This window comes from Chiloscyllium punctatum, chromosome 41 (assembly GCF_047496795.1).
Source record: "Chiloscyllium punctatum isolate Juve2018m chromosome 41, sChiPun1.3, whole genome shotgun sequence".
Lineage (NCBI taxonomy): Eukaryota > Metazoa > Chordata > Chondrichthyes > Orectolobiformes > Hemiscylliidae > Chiloscyllium > Chiloscyllium punctatum.
This window is the reverse complement of record NC_092779.1, coordinates 26,601,791-26,620,164: the sequence shown is the minus strand read 5'-3', so window position 1 is coordinate 26,620,164 and position 18,374 is coordinate 26,601,791. Positions and strand designations below refer to the sequence as shown.

The 18,374-nt window shown below is 40.1% G+C and overlaps 1 protein-coding gene across 4 annotated transcripts in view; it reads left to right on the top strand.

Annotated features, from left to right (window-relative positions):
- Positions 1-18,374, top strand: part of LOC140464944 (aryl hydrocarbon receptor repressor-like) — a 193,465-nt gene that overhangs the window by 169,218 nt on the left and 5,873 nt on the right. For all 4 annotated transcript variants that reach the window (XM_072560604.1, XM_072560605.1, XM_072560603.1 and 1 more), the window contains 5 exons: positions 8,077-8,212; positions 10,214-10,356; positions 11,481-11,683; positions 17,606-17,712; positions 18,018-18,159. In XM_072560604.1, the coding sequence (XP_072416705.1) occupies positions 8,077-8,212; positions 10,214-10,356; positions 11,481-11,683; positions 17,606-17,712; positions 18,018-18,159 (731 nt within the window). The remainder of the gene's footprint in view (positions 1-8,076; positions 8,213-10,213; positions 10,357-11,480; positions 11,684-17,605; positions 17,713-18,017; positions 18,160-18,374) is intronic.

The window sequence follows — 18,374 nt, the reverse complement described above, 5'->3', positions numbered from 1 at the left end:
GATCATGGGAAAGCTTTGGTGTTGATGAGGTGAGTCACTTACCACTCACCAGACTCTGGCCTGCTTTTTCAGTCATAATATTTACATGGCTGGTCCAGTTAAAGTTCTGATCAATGACAATCTTCCAGAATGTTGATGGATATGGATTCAGTGATGGTCATGCTGTTGAATCTCAACAGGAGGTGGCTAGAATTTGTCTTCGTGGAGATTATCATTGTCCAGCACGAATATTGATTGTCACTTATCAGCCCTAGCCTGGATGTTGTCCAAGTCTTGATACATGTGAGGATGGAGTATACCATTATCTGATAAGCCTCTAATGGAGCTGTGCATAAAAGAACATCCCTACATCTGACTTTGTGATGGATGATGTCTCACTGTCAAGGGCAGTCACTGTCACCTCAACGTTGAAATTCAGCTCTCTCATTCATGTTTACACCAAGGCTGTAACGTGACCTGGGACCTCAGCAGAAACCAAACTGTGCACAGTGAAAGGCATTGTGCAACTGCAAGTCTCTTCTTCTTTAAGACCTCACATTCACTTGTCTCTTGAAGATTCTTCAAAAAAATGTTTCTTCCCCCACAAGATCAAAGGAGTAAAACGTCTAATTTTTGAGACAATTCCCTTCAAATCTACAGCCCCCACCTTACCACCCTGGTGCAGCTACCCAACCCAACCCTTTACACAGACTTTGCTTTGCTTGCCTCACGTATTTTAAAGATCTCTCATGCATCACTGTGCAACCAAGAAAAAGATTCCAAATTTTGGATAAAACATTAAATCAAGGCACTTTATTCCTTATTAGGCAGACATTAATTTTTCCAGAATACTATTTTAAATAGCATGGTGGAGTTCTTTGTGACCATCAATATTTATCCTCCAACCAACATCACTGAAAGCAGGTTATTTAATCAGTACTCAAGTGCCTTTATAGGGCCTCACTCATGCAAATTTGCTCCAATGTTTGCTACATTACAACAGTGACTATACTCCAAAAGTGCTTCATTGACATAAAGTGCTTTTGGATATCCTGAAGTAATTCAAGACGTAATTTCTTCCCTGTAATCTCTGGTTCTCAAACTTTCAATGACCCAGTCCCAGTTAGGGGCTGACCAAAACAGAAGTTGCTGAGAAAGCTCAGCAGATCTGACAACAGCTGTGAGTTCTGAGGAAGGGTCACCGAAACGTGAACTTTGACTTCTCTTCACAGATGCTGCCAGACCTGCTGTGCTTTTTCAGCAACGTCTGTTTTTGTTTCTGATTTACAACATCTGGTTCTTTTGGTTTTCATTCAGTGAGGGGCTACATCAAATCACCCTGGCCTCAGAGTCAGAAGAATTAATATCAGCCAGGACTGAGTGAAGAGGTATTTAAAATCACCCAGACCTTGGTGCACTATGTATTTAAAATCTCCCTCGTGAGAGGATTAGACTGATCAGCTTTCACATGACTACATACCCACCTACCCCTCACCCCCAAACAATCCCAACTAGTTCCCACACATAAATGTAGGGCTAAACACTAGTCAGTGTATGGAATGGACATGTGAAGTATCAGCGCCAACGGCCCTTGGAATCTTGGATGTAACAAAGCGAGGAATTTTAGTCTTTCCAATTGGTGACCAATGTTCGGGCAGATGAATATTCTCAGCACCGTTTATACTGAGACAGGAAAATTCGAGATATCTCATAATTATGAAGCGAGTGGATGAATATATTTTCTTTGAATAAAAGATTGGAATTTGAATGGCCTGGCAATAGTGTTCAGCACTCTGTGGAAGCTACCAGTCTAATACCTGCAGTCTCATTTCCTATTCACATCAATGAACAGCATAGAATGAATGTAAAATTGTTCAGTAAATGCAGAAGGCTACTTAAAATTACAGCCTTTGAACAAAAACAAGCTTGTGCCAGGAGAAACACTGCAGGCTCTTTCAAAAGGCTGCTCTCATGCAACGGACATTTGATCTGCTAGTCCCAGTATTATGCAAAGTGTTTCAAGTGTTGGCCACTTGTGATACAGTGTTTAAATGTTCAGTCATGGTTTTCTGCTATTCAGCTCCTAGCGTGCCACGGCTTGGAAAATATGGAGAGGATAAATATTTCTGGACGTCTTGTCATCCAATTATATAAAGCATTCCCGTCTGGTGAAAAGACACAAATTCTTTGTTTATGAAAAATCATTCAAGTCAAAGCATAATTGATCAGAAGAAGGAGCAACAAGAATGACCATGAAGCCTAAATATTCCCAGAAGATGAATGAACTGACACAATCCTAGGTGTGATTAGATTAATACTATCTTATACTCTAAGTCCAACGGTTGTAAATTCAGATTCTACTCTAGTGACATGGATTCTATTCTAGTATCATGCCCTAGCCTGATACTCCCATGCCATGCTGAGTGAGTTTTACACTGTTATAGGTTCTCTTTATTAGATGAGACAATAAAATGAAGCACAATCCTCCCTCAAAGGCAGATGTGAAAGATCCACAGCACCTCTGATTGAAGAACAGGGCAGGTTCTTCCTGGTATAAAACAAACATTTATTGCTTATTCATCACCACTGAAGAAGATTTTGTTTTCATTATTTAATTACTGTTTGAGGGACTTTGTTTTGTATAATTTGGCTAGCACATTTCCTATATTATAATAGTGACTACTGTGCTAAGGGTTCATAACATATTATTGTTTTGGACTGGTTTCTAAAGTAGAGAAATACTGCATAGCTTTAAGTTTGATTTGTATTTATATATTGTGTGTTAACAATTGAAGGACATAGTTTTAGTTATGTTCCTGAATTCTAAGTTTTGGTTACATCCATCTAAATGAGGTCTTTAAAACCCTTGAGGTGAATAGTTCAATGCATTAGGTAAAAGGGTAACAGAAGAGAAAAAATAACTAGGCTCTTAACTAGCAAAAATGGGGAGAGAGAAAGGGCAATATGTACATGTTCAGTCACAATGAAAATGTGCAGTTAGTTTAGTAGTATCCAAAATGTTAGGGCTGGGGGAAAAGTCCTGAGTGGCTTAAAAGAAAACTCCAGAAGCAAAAACAACAAAATTCTGAGGGTATGGCAACCCATGTGTTTTGGATGAAAGCATTTAGAAATCAAGGAAAATGCTCCAGCAACCAATTACAGCCACATCAACTGAACAAAGAACTTAATATCCTTCATTAAGATTTGCGTATTTATAAGGTTGATTTTGAGAGTAAAAGATTGAAACTTTATTTCTGATATTTGTAACAAGACCATCTCAAATAGTTCTTGAATAATGTAAAATAGCTTGGTTTTTTTGCACTAACAAATTTTGAGGTTCTTTTGATAAAGTGGCATTGGCAGCCTCTCGTGAACATGTTCAGTGCCTGGCCATCATAGAAAACAAACAGCAAAAATAAAACTTATCTATCAAGCCAGGTTTTGTTCTGGAATCAGACTTGTACAATATTAGCATCAGCAATGTTCATAACATTATGTTTCAATTTAAAAATATTTCAATGCTGTAAATTTCTTTGAGACAAACCACATTTGAAAAGGCTCAGAATAGATGCAAACATTTCTTTCTTTAAATAGAAGAATATTTAAAGAAGTATGGTAACCTTTAATTGTAAAAATAAACTTAACTAATCTATGATTACTACCAGAGACGTTAGCTCAAAATAATCTAGTTTTACCTGATATGAGTTTAATGCAACAAAGTGATTCATTTTGGTAGGAAGAACATAGAAGGACAACATAAAATAAAGAGCACAGTTCACAACATACGAGCAGAGAAACCTGAGTGGAGAAGTATACAAGTCATTGAAAGTGGCAGGACAGGTTGAGAGACCAGAGTCTAGATGAAGGGCTTTTGTCCGAAATGTCGATTTTACTGCTGCTCGGATGCTGCCTGAACTGCTGTGCTTTTCCAGCACCACTCTAATCTAGACTCTGGTTTCCAGCATCTGCAGTCATTGTTTTTACCAGGTTGAGGGACCAGTTAAAAAAATACTCTACAGTATCCTAGGTTTATTAACAGTGAAAGGAAGTGATGCTGAATTTGTTTTGGATAACGGTTCTCCCTCAGCTGGAGTATTTTGACAAGTTCTGGATGCCATACTTTAGGAAGAATACAAAGATCTTGGAGAGACAGTGCAGAAATGATTCACAAGAATGGTTCCAGAGATGAGGAACTTCAATTCAGAAGAGAAGTGGGTGAAGTTAAGATTTCTTTCCTTGGAGAAAATTCGGCTGAGGGGAGATTTGATAGAAGTCTGGGCGATATAAAAAGGGAGAGACTGTTTCTAATTATGAGCAGATTGAAAAGTAGGCAAGGATTTAAAGTAATGATGACATGAGGCAAAAACAGTTTTGCACAGCAAATAACTAAGGTCTAGACTGCACTCCCTGACATTGTGGTAGCGGCAGGTCCAGTTGAGGCATTCAAAAGGGAATTAGACTATTATCTAAAAAGGGAGATTTGCAGGACTATGAGGAGAAAGAAGGAGAATGGAGCTGAATGAATTCTTCATTCAGAGACACTGTGCATTGACTCTTGTGCTGTAACAATTCTGTGAATCCCCAAATCAGCAATAGCTGGTATTAGTTCTGCTAGTTTTAGACTAACTGTTCAATTGTTTCAATATTGGCCTCTTCTGAATCGTATGGCAAAGACAGCAATTTATTTTCCCCAAATATTCAAAATTCCTTCAAATATGATGTGCCTAATTTCTGTCTGGGGTTTTGGGGGTGTTTCTCAGACTCAAAAGGCCAAACTTAACATTTTTCAGGGGTAACACTATTCTCTTCTGCCTCAGTGAGTCCCTGCCACTTTTTAATGCTACGTTTTGCAAATCAGTATGCTTCCTGTGTGCAACGCATAACTATCCCTGCTGGATTCATATTCATCCATTAAGACTGGAAAAGAATTTCCTGATTTTCATTGAAAAACTGAGCATTTAACAAACCAAATAAACAGATGTCTCCTCCAGCAAGTCCTGAAGAAATTCATCAGGCTGGGAAAGGTAGTGAGTAAAGAGCCATGACATTCCTTGGTGTTTTTCAACAACTTACAAGCCACCAAACATTGTGTACAACTAAGTTGAACATTTGGCAGGGAGGAAAGCTGAAAGGAGAATTAATGTTAAAGCCAAACCTTGTACATCTGAATACCAAAAAGGAGAAGCTCTGGCTCAACCTCCTGTGCATTAAGAAAGCCTCTTTTAAAATCTGAAATTTAGAATGGAAGCAGGCCTGTTCCATCTGCAGTACATAGAGACAAAGGTGGAGGGATAGTCTAAATTGGCTTACTTTTCACCAGCACAGCCGCAGGGCTCGGCTGCGCTGAGGTCCTACAAGAAGGAGGTGCAGAATGCTGAGGAACTATCCACCTGAGAGGCTATACAGGTCCAGGGTAAAGAACCTTGATATGACTGAAAGGCAAGGTTGGAGGAAGATGCATCTGTCCAGAGAACTGGTGGTTAGGCTTTGGAACACTTTACAAGAAGACTTCAAGTCAAAGAGAAATCAAATGCATTCACTGCACTTGAAGGTGACCAGGACGCTTAATTCTTTTACAACTTTGCTCTTTTCAAAGCTCCACCGTGAATCTCTCAGTCTGCAACATATAGGAGCATCCATCAGGTAATTATTGCCCTTAATGCCAGGATAGTCCTTTTCACTTGCTTCAGCACAGATGGTGTCCTGCAGACACAGAGGCTGCCAGAATTTATCTCCATATCGGAATCCTCCCAGGTGCAGGAGTTAGTTGACTATGTGCTTGTGCCAATAAAGATACCCAACATGAATGCAGAGAGGCACATCAGCTGAAAGGGCCACCACTCCCTCAACAAAGTAACCCCTTTCTGACCATCACAAAAGATGCTTACATAATTGTGCCTGCATCCTCACTGGTTGCCTTGATTTATTTATCCTCAGGCAGTCTGAAGGTCTAGACTCACTCTCTTTGAGCACAGCTGAATCCTCGAGTAGAAAAGCTATTCCCTGAAAACATGGTTTCTTACACACCTGCAACATCCCCCAACTCAGCTGCAGGGAAGGTACACTGATAGCCACCTTCATCCAAGGCCACTCACTGAACAGCTCAGGAGTCTTTTAAAGATGGAGATCAAGTGCCTAGAGGATGCAGTACAGTGGGCACTTCCCAGAATCAATGTGGTCTTTTCCATTTTCTACAGCTTTCCACTGAGAAGAGTTGAATGTGAACCCTGAGGAATAATGGGTCCTCCCCTCTGATAAGGAAGTGGAGGCATTAGCTATCCATGAGGCTGGTGAGGTGAAACATCAACAGGAAGACACTCCCAACCCCTCCCCACAGGACAGGGAAGAGATCGTCCATCTCCATCCTTTGAGCAATTTACGTGGGACCCCATCAACACCAGATGCTTTGGAGTATTGTTGGATGGGACTGTGCCCTAGGGTTGAAAGCTAACCAGGAGTTCAGACTATGTGACCTGGCTATATTAGGGGATGGACATTAGAAAGATCCAGCCTGGTAGAGGATTGATGAACCATAGAAGGATATATCACATAGATTGGCTAAGATAATAAAGTATTTAGACTTTATGGACATTTCTGTTAATGTAATGACAAGAGTTATTAGCTTTCACAGATAAACGTATTTGTTTTATTTATGGATTCCTAGTTTCTTGCTTAACACAACTAAACTTATGTAAACAAGACAGCAATTCCATTAATGCTCTAACTGACACAGTTGCCTCTGCTCTCAGACACCCCTAAGTAGTGACCCCTTCTGGTCACAGAGAAGGTGAAGACAGGTATACATATGCCTGAATAAATGGCTGTAAAGGTTGGGGGGTTGGGGAGGGGGGGGGAAGGTTAGCCTCATTGTGCAGGGACCCTAGATTAGACTGCAATTCTGCCAAGGCAGCCATCATTGCTTGGATGTTGGACACAGAGCACCCAGCTGAGTGGCTCAGGAATCAGAGGATGGGGACATTCACTCCAAAACAGCTGAATCCTCACCTCTTCCTCTGAATCCTCAGATCGTTAAAATTGTGTCCTCATCACTGGACAGTATTTGGTGCTGGAGTTCATCTTCCATATCCTCACTTGCCATGAAATGTATGGAACTTTCCAAACCCATGACCTCCAGAATCCCAGGAGGAGAACCTTTATTTTAATTTGATTTGATTTGATTTATTATTGTCACATGTACCTAGGAACAGTGAAAAGTTTTGTTTTGCATGCAGTGCAGACAGATCATACCATACAAAGTGCATAAGAGTGATAGAACAGAGGAATGCAATATTGCGGCTGTAAAGAAGGCTCACAAAGAACAAGATCAACATTAAATTTGAAATTTGATCAATGCTTTCAGCAAAAAAGAAGCTGTCCTTGAATCTGTTGGTCTCTGTGTTTAAGTGTTTGTATCTTCTGCCTGTTGAAAGAGGTTGGAAGAGATTATAAACATGGTGGGAGGGGTCTTTGATTATGTTGACTGACTTTCCAAAGCAGCAAGAAGTATAGAGGACACACTCACCTTCAAATTCTGCTCCATGCTCCCAACCTGAGTTGGGGGTATGTTGCCCATTCCTTCAAATCAGTGATCCTAAAATTCTGGAATTCCCACAATGGGAATGCCTTCATCACACAAACTCATGTTTACAAAGAAGGTGAAGTTCTCAAGACAAACTAAGGGCAATAAATGCCTTGTCAGTAACACCTACATCCCCCAAATGAACAGAAGGTAAAAGAAAAATCTACTAATCTCTGTATCATGAGACAATGTGGGGGAGGATGGAATTTTTTACACATCAGGCCTTTATCTCATTTGTCCATCACTAATACTGGGAACTCCTCCCACACACAGCAAAGAGGAAAATCTATGTTGCATTGCACAAACAGACTTCTGGGAGGTTTATCGAATAAAACAGAAGCATTTTTTTATTTCTGATTCTTCATGTTGAACACAGTACTTCTCTAACCTTCTTTGTCCCTCCAATGCAGACTTGTACTGTGACATTTGAAATTCTAAACCTATGTCTATACGTACATTAAGACTTTCCTTCGACTGGTGTCAGTTGCAAGCTAACCTGTCTATTTCTGCATATTCAGACTGACGTGATGCACCAGAGTGTGTATGACTTCATCCATGTTGATGATCGGCAGGAGTTTCAGCGGCAGCTACACTGGGCCATGAATCCACCAGAGCAGGTACCTGGGCCAGAACCTCCAGGACAGGGAGCTAACGGTGTGTGTACACAATCTACTTTCTCATTATCCTCAATACATGATGGAGTATGAGAAATGAGCTCCACCCTTATACAGTAGCAGTAGGACTTGGGATTGTATGAACAGTTGGCGCTGTATCTTTTTGCCTTGCAACATAACTCAGTGATTTTCTAAACTATACCAGAGGGCATTAACACTCCACAACACAGTGTTGTATTGCAGTCAAATATAGATCATACCATGTCAGAGACTCCCTATTAATGAACTGATTGAAGAGCATATTCTTAAGTTTGCACAATAACATAAAATTGATGATAGTCCATCAGCAATCCATTTTACATCTCCCAATTTTCAATTCCATTGACATCAATATTTGTAATGTTGCACAAAGTCAAAATTCCATCTCAAACTTGGTTCTTACATCAATCTGGCAGCTTTCATTATCTTGTTTCTGCTACTGGCCTGCAATTTGCCAAAGTAATTGAATTGAGTTCTATCACTTTTCATGTTGGGTTTGAACCTACAAGGGCTGGAATGTGACCTGCACTCTGTTGATACAGGTGATTTTGATAAAAATGCAACAGTAAAGGACTGACACATTAACCAGCTTTAAGATACGTAATTCATCTTCGCTGAAAATCCCTATATTGTTATGAGCTCGCTCTATCTCTGACTCATGCCGCCATCTAATAAAATCCTCACGTTATTAGAGCTCTATAAAGTTACCTTCCCTTCATTAAAACCAACCATAGAAAATGCAGCAGTGGTGTGTTTTCAAATTTCTGAAGCCTGGTCTCTGTGGACAAGATTCCCTGTAAACAGTCCACCTAGTCAGATTAATTGTGAAAAACAATGGGTGAACATGCAAATGCCAAGTGTAGAGGTAACTAGTTGGATAAATATTAAACTTTGTTAAATTTGGTATTACCTCTAGCTTAGAAGTAGTACTTTTGCCACTGAGGTAAAATATTGCAGGTTTGTGTCCCATTCTAGAGACTTAAACTTGTAATCTGGACTCTCACTCCACTGTATTACTGAAGGAGTGCTGTATCGAGAGAGGTGCTGTCTTTCAGATGGAAATTTAAAGCATGAAATAAATATTCTGATGCCACTTTTGTAAAGAGAGTAGAAGGTTTCTTCAAGTGACCTTCATAATATTTATCAATATCGTGTATCAGATTAACTAGTCAAGATCACATTGCTGTTAGTGAGAGTTCACTGTGAGCAAATTGGCTGCCATTTTCCCTAAATTACCATAGCAACTATACGTCAAAAGTGCATCATTGGTTGTATAGTACTAAGGGGTATGGTAGAAGTGCAAATCTTCTTTTCTTCCTTTATAAGAGCTTTTGGAGCATTTTTGAGAAATGGTAAACAGATGGAGTTTATTATAAAGTGGATTTTCTTTTTTTTCAAGGAAATTCAAATACTGGTTATATTGTTTAATATCTATGATCCACACAACTGATATAAATTTGGAAAGCCCAAATGTACCATTGGCTTGGCTCAGTTGATAGCAATCCAACCTCTAAAATTAGAAGGTTGAGAGTTCAAGCCTATTGCAGGAGTGGAGATCATAGTCAGGGCTGACATTTCAGTACTACACTGCTAGCCGTCCTTCTGATGGGATATTAAGCTAAGGTCACACCAGTCTGTCCAGATGCATGTTAAAGATCCAGGAGGACTGTCTGAAGAAGAGCAGGGGAGGCCTTTCTGTCATCTTCTCTCAATCAACAGTACTAAGCACTGGTGCACTGATAATTACTTCTCTATTTATGAAATGGATGTAGTGACCAGGTGCCTAACATGGGCACTATGAAATATATTCTGAAAGATATGATAAGGCTTTGTATAAAATGCAAGTTCAATTTTGTTTTAGGCCTCCAAGATCTATTGAATCACCTGAAGCCTCTTTCTGGCTTGTTTACTGATATATCGCTTGTAGTGGATATAACAGTGACTTGATTTCCTGGTGAGAGATTAGTAATTCTGAAGCTAACTTTACCTTGTCAAATTTCAGGTGATGAGTATCGGGGCTCTTTCAAAGTCCGTGACTCAAAAATTCATGACCCAAAAGTTCTGCCGCCAGAGTTTTCTCCATTTTTGAACCGTTGTTTCATCAGTCGAGTGCGTTGCCTGTTGGATAGCACGTCAGGATTCCTGGTATGTAAACTATTGAGGAAAGACCTGAAAAAAAATCTACTGCCTTCGACTAGTTTGATATCCAAGGGCAAGGCAAGGCCTGATCCCCATGATTATATTGTGAATCATCATTGTTGGGGCCCTACAGCCTCAGTATAAGGTTTCAGTCAGAGGAGAAGTCTTGTCATGAGCATACACCCATGTCACTAGGTGCAACCCTTAGGTTCCAGTCTGCCCCTTCAGAGTTGTCAGGCTGGCATCTGCCAGTTTCAGACACATTTCAGAAATCTCTCCTGCCACTTACTCCCAAGAAAGATCATTTTAATGGCCTGCTCAGCCCTTTCACCTCCCCATCCTTGGGAAAGGCCCACAATTGCTGCTAGTAAGCTTGATATGCCTCTTTTCCCTCAGCATTCCAGCTTCTGAGGAGGATTCACTGGCTCTATCCAGCAGGCCTGAGACACAGTTAGAGAGTCCTCATTCTAGCATTTCCAGGTAAAAGGACTCAGTCGGAAAGAGTGAAGGCTCACCTACCTCTCCACATGAACCAAACCATTGGAAACTGTACTGTTAGGTTAGTGCCTGGTCTGGTAGTAAGCCTTCCTCATCAATGTTACAGCTGATTGTCCTGGAGAGCCTTCTGGTTCCCATGCTTCAGATAGGAACAGGGGTTGACCATTCAACCTCTCAAGCCTGTCCTGCCATTCAATGAGATCATGATCAATCTGTATCTTAATTCTGTCTAGCTGCCTTGATATTAAGATCCTTTACCAAGACCCTTTACCCAACAAAATTAGATTTGATCTTCAAATTGTCAGCTGATGTGGATTCAACAGCATTTTGGGGGGGAAGGTTCCAGATTTCTACTACCTTTTATATGAAAAAATTACTTCCTGATATCATCCACATGTGGCTCAGCTCTAACTTAAAGGTTATTCCCCTCTCCTCCCTGGTTCTGGATTCCTTTAACAAAGGAAACTGATTCTTGCATTTTACCCTGTCAATTCTTTTAATCATTTAAACAGGTTAATTTAATCACTCCTTGACCTTCTAAAGGCAAGGGAGTAGAAGTGTAATTTCTTTGCATCAACGTTTTTCTGCTCTGCTTGTTTCTTTATTTCTTCACTCCTCCCACCTGGTGGCAGACAATGCAGTTCCAGGGCAGGCTGAAGTACCTCCAGGGACAGAGGAAGAAAACTGGTTCTGGTGCCAACCTTCCCCCACAGCTGGGTTTGTTCTGTATTGCCGTGCCACTGCTGTTCCCTCCCGTCAACGAGATGAATCTGAAAGGGTTGCTCCTCAAAACCAAACACAGGCTCGATGTCAGTCCTCAGACAATCAATGCAAAGTAAGTGACAATTCCCTGACTCGATCACATTAGAATGATCAGCAATGCACTTCATGAAGCAGATCAATTGTAACTTTGAAAGTATATGCATGAGAAAGACAATCTTGTAATGTTCTGGGGAAATAGTAGAGGAATAGAACAAGTTGTCGGTCGTTTTCGAAACCCTGGTAGTAGGATGATGAACTGAATGCTTCCTTCAGTGCTTTATGATTTCATAATTAGTCATAGAGATGTGCAGCACAGATCCTTTGGTCCAATTCATTCATGTCAACCAGATATCCTAAATTAATCTAGTCCCATTTGCCAACCCGTGTCTGCATGGGTTTCCTCCAGGTGCTCTGGTTTCCTCCCACATTCCAAAGCTGTGCGGGTCAGGTGAATTGGCCATGCTAAATTGTTCATAGTGTTAGGTGCATTACTCGGAGAGAAATGGGTCTGGGTGGGTTACTCTTTGGAGCGTCGGTGTGGACTGGTTGGACTGAAGGACCTGTTTCCACACTGTGGGGAATCTAATCTAATCCAATCTAATTTGGCCCATAACCCACTAAAGCCTTCCTATTCATATATTCATTCAGATGCCTTTTAAATGTTGTAATTGTAGTAGACTCTGCCACTTCCTCTGGCAGTTCATTCCATACACACAGCATCCTCTGCATGAAAATGTTGCCCCTTAGTTCCCTCTTAAATCTTCCCCCCCTGAGCTTAAACAGAGACAAGGAGCTCATGACAATATTAAATGCACTATCTCTTTTGAAGATGCTTAGGCAGAAATTGTCTCACTGTTGTCTTTTAGAGAATGAAATCCAACATTCTTACAAAGGCTGGGGTGATCTATGACTCCGGTCCCATAATAACATGTTTGGATTTTAGAGTTGTGGGCGTCATGGTGGCTCAGTGGTTAGCACTGCTGCCTCACAGCGCCCAGGACCTGGGTTCAATTCCCGCCTCAGGCGACTGACTGTGTGTAGTTTGCATGTTCTCCCCGTGTCTGCATGGGTTTCTTCCAGGTGCTCCGGTTTCCTCCCACAGTCCAAAGATGTGCAGGTCAGGTGAATTGGCCATGCTAAATTTCCTGTAGTGTTAGGTAAGGGGTAAATGTAGGTGTATGGGTGGGTTGCGCTTCGGCGGGGCGGTGTGGACTTGTTGGGCCGAAGGGCCTGTTTCCACACTGTAATCTAATCTAAGCTTCACTCTGAATCACCCTAGTTCTCCGTGCACATGGATGAATTGCAAATTAACTAGAAATGTACAATGAATGTTCTCCTTGCTGAAACTGACCATATCTCAAATTAGTAATTTTTAAAAAAACTTTAAAATATCACGTGGCCAACAATAATGCCTAATCATCACTTTTTAAATTTAATAATCAGACATAAAATTAGCCAAAGCAACTTCTTCAAACATCATATTGGACAAAGCTATTATATTTTTGTCCTGGATATTTTAGAATCTATAAACCTTTTTGATGTATGGGTGTGACTGGTAAGGTCCGAATCACCCTCAGAAGATAGTCTACAGCCTTGATTGTAAGCTGTTGGCCAGTTAGTATATCTGAGTGGCTTGTTAGACTATTTCGGAGGCTGGTTAAAATACAGTCAGAGTGAAAGTTATTTTTGCTGACCAAGCACTTTATTTTCACATTTTTATCTTCATCACTGAAGATAAATGTCTTTATCTCTATTAGTCTGTTTGTTTACAAACATTGTGTTCAACAAAATTTGGTACACAGATATGTTATGGCCCAAGGAAGGACTGACTAGTTTTTGAATATGTGAATCTCGATTTTTTTGAAGATTTGTCAACACTGGGACATAGCGCAAATCGATACTTTAAAGAATGTTGTGAGTTGTTTAATTTTGAGTGTTGTTGATTGTTTTAGAAGGTTGTGGGTTGTCTCAGCTGACGTGGTAGAGTTTGCCATAGCTGTCAAAATGCAAACCAAGTTCCCTCTTCACTTGTTTTAAATGGAATTCGGATTCCCAACTTGCATTGGTTTACCTGAATTCATCTTGCGGGTGGCACAGTGGTTAGCACCGCTGCCTCACAGCACCAGAGACCTGGGTTCAATTCCCGCCTCACGTAACCGTCTGTGTGGTGTTTGCACATTCTCCCCCATGTCTGTGCGCGTTTCCTCCAGTGCTCCGGTTTTCTCCCACAGTCCAAAAAATGTGCAGGTTAGGTGAATTGGCCATGCTAAATTGCCCGTAGTGTTGGGTGAAGGGGTAAATGTAGGGGAATAGGTCTGGGTGGGTTGCTGTTTGGAGGGTCGATGTTGACTTGTTGGGCCGAAGGGCCTGTTTCCACACTGTAAGTAATCTAATCCAATCTAATTTTATCTACATCATTAATTTAAATCTCTGAGTTACTAGCTGAGTGACCTAACTGTTATTATTACTATTACTTTGGTAAAATCACTTTGGATGCAGCAGGCATTCAGTAACCAGCTAAAAACACTAAGTTTCCCAGCTTCAAGTCAGATTACTTCAAAATTCATGAATTGCAGCTGTCTCCATTAACCCCCACCCCACCCCAGCACACCCCACCCCAGTCTACTTTCACTGATCATAATTACAGGCAGAATTCAGGAAAAACAACCTAAAAGGAGTCTTCACAGGTTAGGCGACATCAGATGACCTTCAGGACAAACCAAAATGTCACCCATTCCTCATCCTCTCTTCACTTCTTCCTAACCCACTCCTCACATCCCCTGCTCCAAGCATGACTGGGCGTGGTTTAGATTGGGGAAGCTCTTTCCCATAATTCATAACAGCTAAGCCTCTGACTTGGGTGTAGGTATGCATTGAGGAAGACTAAAGATTAGAATGAAATGAAATGAAATTCTTAAGACTTGAAACCAATGGATTTTTGTCTAGTAAAGAATCAAAGAGTACAGGATAAGTGCAGGTAAATGTACTTGATCAAGTCTGGCAATGATAGCAAAGGGGCTAAATGGCCTATTTTCTTTCCTGTGTGGTGAGAGGTCTCTGCTCAGAAGCAAACTTGATATCAATTGGATGGAGATGAAATCAGAATAAACACGCACATTTATTTTCAAATGTCACTGGTGGGAGATCAGTGGGAGAAAGTATTTGAATTTGGCAATGTTACATACAAGGCTTGGGGATGTTCTCTCTGTTGGCTGTTGCAGAATTTGGGCTCTAGAGAATCTGGCCCTGTTTTTCTGCTTTCCCCTGCTCAGTCTTAACTCGGATTAAATCAGATGTGGTTACTTAGGCAATGAGCTCATTGATAAATGGAAACAGAAATTCTGTGTTTTTATTAATAGGGACAGGCAAAGCAAAATTCAACATCCAGTTGCCTCACCCTTCCTTACCTCCCCCCCCCCCCCCCCCCGCCCCTCCAACAAACATCCATGCTCAAATTCACTATCTGACCTGAAACAATCAGGGTTACTTCAGGACACAATACACTCCATCCAATAATTGGGTCAGAATACAGAATGTCAACACACATGGTGCCAAATTGAGTGTTTCCAGCATAATGTTTTTGTTCTGAGAATATTTAGTTCTTGAATTCTATGCCCTCCATCAAAATACTTGAGCTTCACCAAGCAATTCAGGTCCAGCATTTCCATCTGCTGGTAAATAGCTGAAATTACACATGTATCTAAACTTTTATTGTCCACTTAATGAAAAGCTGTAGAGCCAATAGCTAATGCACTTGGAAATGTTTTTAAATCATTTGGAACAGACAATGTAGTTTAAATAAAATCAAATCTGCCCTATTTTGTCCCTGCTTCTGCTCACCCAGTTAATCCAATTTATTGTTTTATCCTTAGGTGCCTTCAAGAAGGTGGTGCTTGTCACGATTTAGGCTTGTGTATTAGATACTATACAGTACTTGATATTGAATAAGGTACTGAACCCTGAACTGCACAGAGGAACATCTGATCTTCAGGTTTAAGGCCAGTTAGTGCATGCAGCAGCATTAAGAAGCAGCCTGCATGAAAGCTTTGTTAAATCTTTGTTAAATCTGCAGTTTGTGGTGTACAGTTAAGCACCTTGTAACATTCTTACTAAGTTAACAATATATACAACTTGCTGAAGTCAGTCTAATTTTTAGATTGCAAGAAATCTCATAATCTATACAATAAATGATGAACACTATTGTCTATCCCTGCATCAAATCTTCCAGGATACTTTGCACATGATGTCCTGCTTTGGTGCTTAAGGTCCTGTGGAAGTGGTAATTTGTAATGTGCACAAGAGGATATAATGTGGAAAATACCTGAATTATAACAAAGCTGCACTGAATCTCAAAGAGATCCTGAAACTAATTCCTCCTTCACTCCACAAAAGCTAGATATTTCCTTGGAAATGAAGGTCCTTTCCCTGTCCCAGCAAGAGCCAATGGGCTTTCTTATTTAAAAGCTGCCCATTGCCTTTCCTTATAGCCTGTTTGCAACAGGGTGCATGTGGTAATAACCCCCATGTGGGGAAATCGAAATCTATGACAACCGGGATCAGGATCCCTTCAATGTTCGCATGGTACAGTAAGTGTCCCAGAAGTCTCTGCAATACTATTTGATCTTCCTGTTAATACAAATTCTCTCTCTTTTATGGAACAGGGAAACAGGAATAGGCCATTCAGCCCCTAAATCTTGGTCTACCATTTTGTTAGACCTGAATCTTAACCTTCACTAGTCTTGGTTGTCTAGCCCGTAATACCTTGTCTAACAAAAACATATTGTAATGATGCTAGCTGATATCCTTACTGGACAAGCAGATCTCAGACTGAAATCTAGTTGGATTGATCATATTTTGTTTCTTTTATTTAACAAGGTTTTTTTTCATTGAAACATTTGCAGCAGTTCTGTAACTTTGGTTTAATCAGAAAACAGAAGTTTAATATGTGAAAGAAATTAAAGTTAAAAAGAATAAACCAAGCTATTTACATAAGGTACAATTTAAAAGGTTTTGAAACACATAATAAAAATTCAATCCCATCTATTCCAGCACCATCACTTTGTAGTACACCATATTAAGTCCCCTTCTCACTTACATCTAGAGGTTAACATATCTTTTCTTTCAATTCTCAGCCTTAAGAGTTTGATAGTCTTTTTCTCAAGTAGTCACACAACTGAGCATCGACTTTCTCAGTTTCAAATAACTTCTTCAGGGTTCGAACCAAACACTTTGGTCTGAAGTCTTCAACTAAAACTGTTACATTGAAGTACATACTTCCTAATTGTTCTAAACTGATTCCTTTCTCGAGGACAAACTCTTTCTTACATCTTTCTTCAACTTCGCTGAACTGAAACCAAAAGCTATCCAATCTATAAGCTTTTCCCCTAAATAAAACAATTCTTGATTTTTCTAAATCGAAATCAAGGTACTGCTTTTTTGTTTAATTGTAAAACTCTTGCACCGCAAACAAATTCCCTTTACCATTCCAGGTTAACTGTCTCTCTCATGCAGGTTTAAAAGAGTCATGGCTCCAGAATGCTCGATAAGTTGATCATAAACCTTGTTTTACAACAGATCAAAACCCACATACCACTAGATCAAAGTCCAAACTCTAAAATAAATGATATAACACACCTTACAGCATGGTAGTAACCTCAGCTTTGACATTTCCAATGGAGCTAACATCAACCTAGCTTTTTAAGGACTTTTTTTACATGCAGCATCCTAGCTGTACTTGTAAGGTTACTCTTTGTGGGGGGGGGATACTTAATCATCTGAAACATTTCAATTCAAACATCCCTTAATCTTCTATAGCTGAGGATATGAAAACCTAGCCTATGCAATGTGTTCTCATTTATTTAATCCTTTAGCTCCTGAGGTGCAATGTTCAGAGCCGAACACAGTCCACTAGATGCTGGTTTAAGCAGAATGTTATACAACTTTAATATAACATCTACCCTCTGCTGATGCAGTGATTCCACTTTGTTGCATGCAGGGGCAAAGCAGCTGCAGGATGGTCAGACACAGAGGTCCGAGCAAGGTCAGGTTGCCATTACCTCCATTTCACAGACATGCTGTACTGCGCAGAGAACCAAATACGAAGTAAGTTCCACCCCAAACACCTCAATTCATCAATTTTCTCTTCTTTTTAAGCTTGCTCATTTAACCTAGTCTTTGCCAAGTTTTTCATCACCTATCCTAATGGGACTAGGTGTTTCATTATATTCGATTATATTTCTTGGAAATATCTTTTAATACTAGGCAAGTATAAAGTTGTTGTATGTTAGAAACTCCACTCCGCAATCAATGGTGTTAAATTTTCCAATTTGATTAGACACAGGATGGCTAAACTGAATAAAGCTGATCAAATATTATTCTGAGAAAATGTTTTATGTTCTCACAAACAGTGGTGAATGCTGAAGAAAAGGGCCTCAGAGTCTTCAGAGTACTCACAAAGGAAGGCCAGTGGGTTTGGCTTCAAAGTAATGGCCATCTGCCCTACAGGAACAAAACTCCAGAAGATGCCACAGCACCTAAAGATGAAATCAAGTATGTTTTATTTTACAGTTTTTGTATTATTGTCATTCACTGACTATTAATCTTTTTTTGTTGTTTTTAATATTAAAATCTACATTTTTGCTTTCCTCCAATGTTGCTCTCAGAAGCATCCTGGAGATTCATCTTTACATTTCTGAGATCTCCTGAGTAATCCAGAATTTTTGCCAATTTGTTATCTGCAACTGTATTTAAACTACAATCAGTAT